The sequence below is a fragment of the Sinohyriopsis cumingii genome, chromosome 16, assembly GCF_028554795.1.
Source record: "Sinohyriopsis cumingii isolate HCF-2022 chromosome 16, ASM2855479v2, whole genome shotgun sequence".
NCBI lineage: Eukaryota > Metazoa > Mollusca > Bivalvia > Unionida > Unionidae > Sinohyriopsis > Sinohyriopsis cumingii.
This window is the reverse complement of record NC_142976.1, coordinates 90,042,918-90,055,331: the sequence shown is the minus strand read 5'-3', so window position 1 is coordinate 90,055,331 and position 12,414 is coordinate 90,042,918. Positions and strand designations below refer to the sequence as shown.

General features: G+C 33.6%; 1 protein-coding gene across 1 annotated transcript in view; it reads right to left on the bottom strand.

The window, feature by feature from the left end:
- The window catches only part of LOC149780975 (solute carrier family 49 member 4-like), a 56,242-nt gene that overhangs the window by 19,242 nt on the left and 24,586 nt on the right, over nucleotides 1-12,414 (bottom strand). Inside the window, exon 5 of the mRNA XM_089936255.1 lies at nucleotides 12,201-12,352. Within this exon, the coding sequence (XP_089792381.1) occupies nucleotides 12,201-12,352 (152 nt within the window). The remainder of the gene's footprint in view (nucleotides 1-12,200; nucleotides 12,353-12,414) is intronic.

The window sequence follows — 12,414 nt, the reverse complement described above, 5'->3', positions numbered from 1 at the left end:
CAAATAAGCCAGATGACACATTCATTAAAAACTTTGAAAGTTGATTTTTTCTTTCAAAATATTTAAAATAAAGCAAACGAAATCCATAATGTATGATTCAAATATCATATTCTGTTGGCATTTTTACAAAATTCAAACCACCGTCACAGATGCCGCCTGTAGAAACTGATGAGGATAATATGGCAAGACATGGCTCTAGACACTTAAGTTCTCACACAGGCAAACATTCCAAGCATCCACATTCCACTGATGAAGTTACAGATGAGACGTACAAGCCACATTACCAGGATGTTGGAGGAGCAGCTACCAAATAAGATCTACAGTGGACTGAAGGAGTGAACTCAGGATTGTAAGAAGAAAGTTTCCAAGATTTCCTCAAGTCTTCCCTGAAACATGACAACACTGACCTTAGTATTGGGAAGATCTCACACAGGATTTCTGAATCTTGTGCAATCTCATCCAAGCTGGAGTTACAGACTTTTAACTGAGAATTGCAGAGGTAGTGCAGATGCATGAGCATTGTAAATCTCAGAACTACAGCACATTCTCTATTGATCAAGCAATCTGATGTGGCATCTCCAGTCATGTGTGCAGTAATTTCCTCTTGCTACTGCAGTGATGGCATTAAACGAAACGAGTAAAATCAGAAATGTTATATTCTTGTCTTGGGCTAAATTATTTCAATCTCTTATTCTAAAATCTCAATTATACATAGAAAAAGTTTCCTGATAGGTATGAACTCTCTTTTGAGAAATATGATTGACTTGAACTGAAATATAAAAGAAAACTATTTTATATGATTGCTATCAGAGTTTTAAACATATCAAATGCTTCTAGTTTCAAATCCATGCCTAGAATGATTGCTAATGGGACCCTTTCCTAGCTGAAAAATTCTTGTTTCCAAAAATGCCATGTTTGCAGATATCTAAAACAAAAGTCAATATGACAAAATACAGTTCTGCTTCGATGTTACTCTAAGTACACATAATAGACTGCATGGTCATGGATAATTTTAAATTTAAGTTTTATTTCTGAACTAACTTTTGTTATCTACGAGATACATAAAGTATATTGCTTGTGTTTATCATTGGCAAACAATACTAAGATGGCTAAAGATTAGGATGCTTTGGTGCTAAATAATGACCTTTGACCTTTTGTATTCGACTCTTGACAATAATACTAAAATCAACGATACTACAAACTTTCATATGGTTCAAATTCACTCAAACCTGGAAGTTTCCAATATAATGAAATGAATGAACTAACAAACTCCACATATATTTTCTCCCAACCAGTATGTGCATTTCCATGGTATAAAATCATTATGATTATGTATTTATTCGACATATTTGCCTTTTACTAATAAAACAAATGGTGAATCAAGCTTTATGAACAAAACTAGCTGAGTCTTTTATTTGCATATTCTGTGCAGTATTTATATATTTGGAAAGACCTTAAGCTTCTACCCAACCTCAGTTTCATAATACAGATGAACTAAGAAATGTTTGGAGAACATATCTGTCAAGTATCTTGCGATAGTATTCACACATTCTCCCATTTGCTTGTACAACCCTATTGAGTTTCAAAAGTAAAAGCATCAAGGATATAAAAAATATACAAAACTTAACCATTTCATTCATCAATTTATAATTTCTAACCTTACTGTAACCAGGGGATGACTAACACTGTCAAGTTGTTGATCTTTCGAATCAAATGGGAGTTTCTTTACTAACATGGTCACCGTCTTTGCATGGGTTAGTCAATATTTTCAAGCAACTGATATGATGTAGTTCAATGTCTTTGATAATCTCAAGAAGTTTGTAAATTTTGGAGTTACATCTCTTTGAACACATGTATAGAAGAGTTCCTTCTTTTTGTCTGTTCACCTTTCTATAGAAATGTTATAACATTGCAAACACTGGCAACTGTTCTAGAAACCAGAAAAGGACAATGAGCAATCTTTTGCTTGATTAAGTTGAGAGCTTCAATTTAGTTTGAAACTTCATGTTTTGATGAGGTAAATACACAATGGCAAAATCTCTCCTTTACTGTGTGTGCATGTTACTGTGTGAAAAATCTTCCTGCTAAACAGTGTCACAACCTTTCAAGAAAGACTGTCTGTCTTGAACAACTATTTATTTTTTCAGAAGTGGTGCATATATACACACACACACACACACACACACACACACACAAAAAAAAAAAACAGAATGAACTTTTCTGGATATGAGATGTTTCTGGTTTACTATCATTTTTGCTGATGTGAAAGAAGTCCATTTCTAAAAGCTTATGAGTTGAGAGAAAGAGGAACAATGTAATTATGGGAGCATCCTTAGCATTCATGAAGATTTTTAATTCATAGACATCACTTTCATTAATGGTCTGATTGCTTTCACAAAAATTATCCTCAATAAGGACCATCATTGTCAAAATTATGTAAGTGCTCAGGGTCAATGTCCAGTCATAATTCATGAGCCAGTCGAAGCAAGGGAATATTGTTCTCATAGTCATCCTCATTGACACTATCATTGTCTGCATTAATGGGGAAGCTGGCAACTTAAAAGCATTTCTTGATTGTACCAGGTGTCATCTGTGACCAGGCTTTTAAAATCCAGTGAATAACATACAAAAGAGGTCACTAACAACATCAACACAATCAGGCTTAGCTATAGACAACACAGCAGATGTTTCCAATACCTAGCCCTGAATGCATAAATTATGCTCTGGTCAAGAGGTTGAAAGTATGATGTCAGAACATTTGTCAAGTATTATTTCAACCTTGTATGCTCTTCAGATATTTTATGAGTCTTTGTCTCACTGTACAGCCCATTACAGTACTTCCTAATTCTAATTATGCTGTTAAAAAATATGTCTGAAATTTAGCAGCTAAAATATAAAACCAACTTCGAACCACATTTTGGTTTTAAAATTGTTTTTTAAATGTATAAAATTAAAATTAGGGATCTAATTTGTTTTGTTATTTAAAGTTGAGGTTCTTTTTTGTTTATTAGGTAAAAAAAAGATGGTATAAAAAAGTAAAATTCAGAGATTTAAAAAAATTGGTCTTGAGGGGATTTCGGTATCCTAAGGGTTCAATTCTGAGAGGTTCACTATATTTTTCAAGAGCAGCCCCTGACTTAAAATAATCACTGATCTTAGCTTGCTTTTAACATCATTACAAAGCAATATTTTCACAGCTGACTAACACCTTGTATATAAATGTTAAATAGAGGAATGACTTTTATAAAATAAGCTTGGGAAAAGCTGTTCATTCTTCAAAAACAATATATGGATTAGCAAGTTGCAAAAAAGACATTTGGCTTATTGAGAAATCTGTGATAAATACAAATTAAAAGACAGTTGGCTTATTGAGAAATCTGTGATGAATAAAAGTCAACCGACAGTTGGCTTATTGAGAAACCTGTGATGAATACAAATTAAAAGACAGTTAGCTTATTGAGAAACCTGTGATGAAGTCATTTGGTCTATTGTTTGACACCCAGAAACTGAAACTTTGTCTGACTTTACAGAATTGTTTAAGTATCAAATTACCTCTGATGCAAAAGAAAAGGGATATAACTCATCTCAAAGATGAAATTTCTCTTCAAAAAAAGACCTTTAATTTAAAGACAAATAGATGAAGACATTGAACTATACCTGTCAAACTGGTACAAAAGGCAATTTTCATTCTATGTTGATCACAAAGTTCTCAGCAAAGAATTGGATCTATCTTCGACCCAAATGATAACATTACCTTATTTTTTGTTTGGACATATTGAGTGTGTGTGTGATTTGGATTTTTAAGATAGTTTTAACAATTGTTTAGTCATATCGCTATGATATCTGCAGTGTGATGTCTAGCACTGGGTTATCATACCGCAGACACGTAGCATGATGTTCGACCCATTCACATTATCCTGAAACCACGCCAACCAGTCCTAGCTAACCTCTAAATGCTGAACGCTAAGCAAGGCAGCTGTTAGTACCATTTTTGTCTTTGGTATGACTCGACCGGACATCGAACCCACGACCTCATTCATCCGAGGCGGATGTTCTAACCAGTAGGCCACCAGAGCGGTCATTGGACATATTGATACCTTTCAGATAAACAATTACCATCAGTATATTCCTTTATGTAAATAGTGCCTCTTTCATTAAATAAAGGTTCACTTTGCATATGCTGAGTGGCCATGGTAAATACATGTCAGTAACCACTTAAAACTGGGGAAAAACATTGTTTGGCTACTAAATGCAGAAGGCACGTGGCAGGTACATGCAGGACATTTCTATTTGCCAATGAGAAATCATTGTAAACGGATGACCATTAGGACAGATTTACAATGTGTGTGTGTATGTATGTATGTATATATATATATATATATATATATATATATATATATATATATATATATATATATATATATATATATATATATATACACAAAAGGAATTATGGAATTATGAAATTCTATGGGCTCTTGCCAGAAATTTCGTTCCCAAATATTAGCATGCTATATGTGTGTATGTATTATTAAATGATCAGAATGTGCAATTTCAGCTCTGCACCTGCTGACATTTCAGTATTCACCAACATAAAACCAAAGACTTAAAATATCAATCTTTTGTTCTTAAGGTCAGGCGTGCTGACACACTTAAATGCAACATACAAGAAGCAAGGAGGATTGTATCTGAATGGGGAGATTTCCATTAATGTCACTAAAACATGGGGATGGTGTAGAAAAAGGGAAGAAATTGCCACCAGTTCATTATCTATCCAACACTTAAAAAACCCATCACTCTTTCTTCCTGCTCCACTTTATTAGATCTATACTGAAATCAAAATCCTCATAAGATTCCGCTATAGTGACTGTTTCTAAGCTTAAGCTGTTTCTTATATGTGTATGAATAGTAATGTATGCTGAGAATGCTTTTCCACAGGAGGACATGCATATTCTTCATTCTGCTTTTCACTATACACATTTGCTCCACTACTACCGCTCCGGTGGCCTAGTGGTTAGAGCGTCCACCTCGGATGCGGGAGGTCGTGGGTTCGAACCCCGGCCGAATCATGTCAAAGACTTTATAAAACGGTATTAACAGCTGCTTCGTTAGGAGCTCATCATTAAGAGATTAGTGTTAGGACTGCTCGGCCTGGTGTCAGGATAATGTGAATGGGTGGGACAGTGCTAGACATCACTATAAACTGTCACACTGCAGACATCGTAGCGATATGACTGAATTTTTTTTAAAGCTACGTTAAACATCTAAATCACACACACGTGCTCCACTACTGTAATTTTCCACCCAGCCGTGCAGGACCAAAGTTCATGCATGCACTAATGAGAGGAAACGCATCACTGTAGAACCCCTTTAAGTACAGGATGTTTTCTGTTATAAATTCATAGTGGGATTTACAAACATCCTTGTGTATTAACCTATATCTGCATATTTTGGATGGACTGAGGTATTTTGATCAGATCAGTATTCTTACTTTTAAATTTCGTTTAGATTCTTATTTCTTCAGTTTATCTGAACAACTAAATAGAAATTCTGCAGAATACATTTTATATGCAAGACTCTGAACTAATTTTACTGAACTTTCTGGGCATCACTTCCTTCCAGGTGCATATCTGTAACATTTTTGCATGATTTGCTCACATGCACACCCTCATAATGTTTATAAAGCAGACCCTGGATTACAATGATACAGTTTGTTAAAGTCCTTGATACAAACTATTTTGTCTTGTGATTCTGGCAACCAAGTGTTTAAACAACTGGGAAAATATCATGACCAAATCAAATGCAGACAATAATTATGCGGTCATATTCAAGTGTAGTTGTACTTTTCATTGGAGACCCTGATTTAATGACACATTATGTAAATGTAAGAAAACTACATGTCACAAGTTAGGACACCATTCACCTGATCACTTGGTTTCGTTTGCTTTTGGTGTTTTTTTATTAATTTAATTTCGCTTTCTAAAAAATAACAACAAAAAATGTGAGCAAATAAACTTACCTGAAATTAGAATATGTCTGATTTATATTCTTTCTTTCAGGTACTAAGTATGGACCTGAAATTAGTGTTGCAAATTAAAATACTTACAAAGAAATAGAAAATATAGAGCTTAAATTTAGGAACACTTATTTTTCTAGAAAAATATGTCAAGAAACTATTACTTAATTCTACAGCAATAATGAAATATAACAGATCATTTATGTACATTAACGTTTAGTTTTCATTTTTCAAAATTCAAAAACTCAATATTAATTGTTCTTATAACATTGTTCAATAGTGGATGTAGCAGTGTTTTAAGACATGTCAACACAAACGTGGCTAAGAAGTGCCAAACCAATAGTGGATGGTCAGTTTGTTCTACCATAATATCACACATACAAGTAAGCATAACTTTATTCAAGAGCATTAATACAGTTAGTATTTGTAATGTCAATTTACATTAAATTAAGTGTTAAATTTTATGAATTCCATTAAATTAAATTATGTTACTCTCCACAAAACGACATAACAAATTTGACCTTGAACACTGAAACTTTTATTTTTGCTGTGATTACTTAACCATACTTTAATCTATTAGGATAGTCATGTATGCATGACTAAGCATATGGGAATATTCATATTGATTTTATATTGCTAAAGGTAAATATCACACAAGACGGACATGCACAAATGACTACTGTATTAACGGCCTATAAGAGGATACTTTTTGACCAGAAAATCTAAGCTGTGTCTTATACTCCGAATCGACTAACAGTATTTCATGTTATTTTTGGTACACGAAAAAATAATTATCAATATCAGTGTACGAAATTATATGTAAAATAAATAATTATCATTTGGTGGTACTGGCCGTGTACAAAAAATAAAGGGATCATACCTGAGCAAGTCCTACGGAACAAACGATACTTGACAACTTAATGGTACAAACGTACGAAGTAAACCTATATTTTCTGTCTCAATCTGCTCTCAACTCAAGAATATAATTACAATGAAAATAGAAGTAGTCAAAGAATTTTGTTGTTATTAGTGAATGAGAGAGAGAGAAAAAGAGGATTATGTCTCAGTGTGCAAGATCGTCTGCATTTAGAGCATATGTTGCTGTTATGTTGTGTAATGTTGGCAAAATGATTAAAATGGTTTGAAGATGTATTAAATATGGGCATTATTTATTGGCAAATTGTATGCAACAATATGAGACCACATTGTCAAGAAATTAAGTGCAACTTGTATTTTTATAGCAACAATAATCTCATTAACAAATTGCAATAAAAATAAAGAACTTGAAATCACGTTTCAGTTAATGCATGCGCTTGTGTATGTGTGAGAGCGCGAGCAAGATGAAACAAAATTCTGTCAGCATACAAGACCGTATTTAGTGAGGGTGGTTTTTATTTATAGCTTTTGCAAATCGCTAAAAGACTGTTACCTGACGATTGTGATAATCCTCAGATATTATGGCCCTCCTATACTCTATTATAAATAAACACAGCTAAATCAACAATTCATTCTTGTTTTAGTTATGATTTACATTGTCACAAAAACCGCATGGCTATGCAGTGTTATTTACATGGGAATTAAACATGCTTAGTGCTTTGGTTATTCCAGATGAAACCAGATTGAGTGCCAGAATCAACGGAAGAGGTCAAATCAGCGAGGCTGTAGGGAAACGAGGCTCTCTTAGGGAAATGAAAATATGTCAATGTATTATTGACGTCATTGTCCATACAGAAGAAATCATAAGGACGAGTGATCATACGCATTACTTCTTATTCTAACTCTCCAACAAAGATATTAGTGGGAGTATATATTGAATATATTTGCAATAAAATGTTAATTATATCAAGTCAAAACAGAACCAGCACTTAAAAGGTAATATATCTATATATATGGATCGATTTAATGGATTCTGTGACTTTCATATTTATGACAGAAAATGACTAGGTTTTTATATTTTACGTTTGCATGACTATAATGAAACAATAATACTAACTGACCAATTGTCTGTGGACTTCACTTTAGCATGTGCCGAGATACAATATTTATTGGATAAGAAAACATCAAAAGTCTTCCGAACTCATTTTAAAATGCACCTGGTGTTTTGCTATGTTGGCGGACTTAATAAGGAGAACTAATTAACAGTAATATTTAAAGGTATGGTCTGTGAAGTCTTTTGTCCATTTGTTAATAAACACCAGTAGATACTGTAATGACAATAAGAGAGTTTACGCACATGGACACCTGCAGGATTTTGCAAGGGTGGGGGGGGGGCAGTCAGTCAGTCAGGGCCAGGAGACTTAGTATAGTAAGATTTCTAAAACTAAAGCTATTATTTACTAAGCGTTTTGAACCAAATCTTTTGACATATTTTCAGCTTCATTTGCATGAATTAACTTGTCAGAATTTAATATATATATATATATGTAAAAACTAGTGTCAATCGGCTAATTTTGATCCCTGTTGCAAACATATATCTTTTATTGAAAATTTTATGTCTGATTATTTAATGGATTTTAAAAAGAATACAAAGTGATCTGTACGAAAAATTATGAAACATTTAAATAACTATCATTTCGATAACTGGATAGTGTACGAAAAATTAATGGGTACGAAAAAATACCGAAATACGGTATATATGGATTATGTCATCCAAATCGCTTTATCATATTTTTTGTATGGAAAATAATTCTCCAAGAGTACCGAAAATAATGTGTAAAACATATTTCATTTTGAGGAAGAGGTTATGTAGGAAAAAAATAGGATCCCACAATGAGTATTTTAAACAATTACATGATCATCAGTATTAAAACTTAACATAGATCAGATGTAACTATGCTAAACCAGCATGGACCAGTAATGTAAGCTGTTTGTAATATATGTTGTTTAAATTTGATTACATATATGTGCATTAGAATTGACAAGTTTGAAGATGAATAACCATGTCAAAGACGTATTCCATCATAATTGATTTGCTTCTAATGACCAAATAAAGCGTATGCCCATTGACAGAGGCAGACAGACATACAGATGTCTTCGCGATTGTAAATCTATATTGTACACTTACTTGATGACTGATCTAATTTGTGTACAAGTGCAGCACCATATTCCATTATCAATTAATACCTCTAGGTAAGCAATTCCTTCTAATTTTTGTTGCCACTTTCATTATTAAAAAAATCACATGGCTTTGTAATGGTATTTACATGCTAATTAACTATGTTACAGCTGTATTCATTCATTCCAAGCTTACACTTGAGGTCAAGATTCGGCAGACCAGATCAGATTAGCGAGACTACCAATAGGGAAATGAGGCTACCCATGGGTGTTATGAATACATTAATATATAATGAAAGAAAATGCCAGGTGGTTACTTGTGTAAATTTCTCTGCCAGTGAAATTCCTGAACTTGCCGATGGAACCGACAGCAATTTAAAGACATTTAGCATGAGCAAAGATCAAAATCAATTGCAGCCTAAGTACAGAAAGAGTACATGCACTTTAAACAAAATCTTATTTGTTGGGAATAGAGAGATCATTACACTTGCAAAGAAAATTAGACAGCATGTGAAATGGTCATTATTGGGACTTACCCTAATGGCTGCCTCGCTTGGCATTCGGCATTAAGAGGTCAGTGTTAGGACTGGTCAGCCTGATGTCAGAATAATCTGACTCAGTCGGACATCATGCTACATGTCTGCATCATATTGCCCCAGTATTAGACATCACTATAAACTGCAACACTGCAGACATCGTAGTGCAATGATTGAAACATTGTTAAAGCTAAGTTAAAAATCCAAATCACATCACACATTAATGTTTTCTCTCTTTGGCAAAAGCTTCAGCAACACGGGGGCAATAAGGTAAAACAAACAAAAGAACCACAAAAAGCTGAACTCTCTCATATATCGGACATATTTTATTTTGATCATGAGATGCAAGAAGAAAAATATGATGTTATACATATGAATCCTTCTCTCTCCCCCAAAACATAATGGAAAAAACATTTTAATATTAATGATGCAGTTTCCCTATTGCTGGTAATCTGTAATAGCATACAATAATATGTTTAATATTTATGAAACTGGAAGTTATTATAACTTAATTCCCCACATAGCATCATGAGTTCTATCATATCTTTAACTCAATATATTTTCGGGTCAGCATCATTATATGTCGCTAAAAGTGATTAATACATTTAAAATACTTCATGTGAAACAAAAAGGTACTTTTAGTTACATTATAATGATCCTGACTGGAAAGGAAACTCAGTTACGGATAGCATAAATTTCGCGATGCTGTGTGGAACGAAGTGAAAAAAAAAACCAATCCAAGGTATTGATCTGGTCTTGTCTTATACTCAGCATTGATTTATATATGGAGAAAGGATGGAAAATTTGCCAATTTTGCTGATTCGATTTATCCTATGCATTGATTAATAGGCCGGTAAAGGCGGTAATCCACTTGGCATGGGTTTCATAGTGACGACACAGTTACATGTAAGTGTAATTGAAGAGCAAATTTGAACTTAGCATGTCACATGAGCATGCTAAACAAAGGACAACCCCTCCCCCACCCCCACCCCAAAAAAGAAACCTTGTGAAAAAGCAATTTTTTAACAGGACTTACACATTGGGAAATTTTGTCAAACACAAAACTGCTTTAGACCAGAAGTCTACATTATATGAAAAGCAATGAAATTTAAATTATATATAGAATGTAAATTTCACAAGAGTGACAAGAAATTTTAACAAAGAGCAGCTATAAAAGCAGAGATGCTGCCAGGCTTTTATCTAAAGGTGTTGGGGCATCTATTGTCTCTTGGATATTATCAAATGCTTCGTTTTTGTGGTTTTCAAATTTCGTGTTTGGGTAAAAAGTACATATTCATTAGTACCTAATTTCCTGGATCTATTATATATAAAAAAGATGTATATGTAAACAATCATATTGGCATTCATTTACACACCTTTGTGAGCAAACAGGAGTCATGTGTCCTTCAGCAATTAAGTCTATTAATTAAGTTATTAATTGCCAAATGATGTAAATGCAGAGATCTTAAAGAAAATACTGAATTCTTTATCCACAAGTCTGAGTTTACACATTTAATACCAATATCAAAGCATAAAGTTCTCAACAAGTAGGGATTAGGTGCCTGATCAATCTTAATGATTGTAAGCCTCTATGGTTTGAAATAATCCTGGCAAAATGAACCTGAAGGAATTGTTATAACATATGCAAAACATAAACTTCAAAAATACAGAGTGCAGATGTATACTGAAATCATGTCTCAGTAGACCTGAAAACATCTACCCCTAAGCTAATACACATTAAGGGCCTTAATAGCACGTTGGAGAGACCTGATTGAAACAGACTTTGAGAAAGCAGGACTAATCTTCTGACTACCTATTTAGCAGTTAGTTATTATGTGCAAAAATGTGTATATAAAAGGGAATAATATGTGCTTTAGGAAATAAAGGAAATGGGCAGTAAATGTGCATTTATTACTATATATCATGTAGACTCACTGTATGTTAAAATTGTTTTCATGCTCATGAGATTCCGCATTTGAATAAAATGGTAAGTATTAAGTTCCAATATTTCTTGTCATACTTATCCAAATGCATTTTTCACATTCTCAGCACTATACAAAGCTATATTATTGAAACAAAGGAAGAAGCAGGTGATACCTTTCCATTGCTTATGATGGAGAGGAGGGCGGGGTGGAGGTGAATGTCGGCTTGGTTGTTATTTCATTGTGACTTTATATTTGTGGTCTAGCTCACCCATGACAACTGGAACCCAACACATTGAAGGTGTTACAGTATCTCTGCTCCAAAATAAGATTTTTCACTAGCATGAGCTCTGCCAGAGTTTCACTTTCTTTAAGCAGTACTTTCCTGACTACTATGCCATGATGATGTACTAGGGTTTCAAGTCCATCAAAACCATAGTCTAATTGTTCAGACAGAGGTATTTTGATCAAATAAATATCTTTACTTCCTTTGATTTCTTTTTAGATTCTTTCTGATTCAATTTTGTCAACCCTTAGAGTGCTAAATAGTCTGTAGCACAAGATCCCTCAGGGCTAAATTGTTTGAGAAAAGAAATTATAATTGTATTATATTTTTAAACTGCCTGATATTTAATTAAGCTTGGTATTCTGCTCTTTCTACCTTAAAAATACCACTGAACAGGGGGCTGACCGGCATACCATCTGCTTTTGTCCATCCAACATGAACAACACACACATATTCAGCACCATTTTCAGGTTCAAAATCATACATTGCTATTTCCAGGAACATTTTTCCAGCTCCAATAATCTCATATCCCTCAAAACTTTAAAAAAAATTGTCATCAGTGATTATCAGGCAAAATTTGCAAATAAAAGTATCATATGC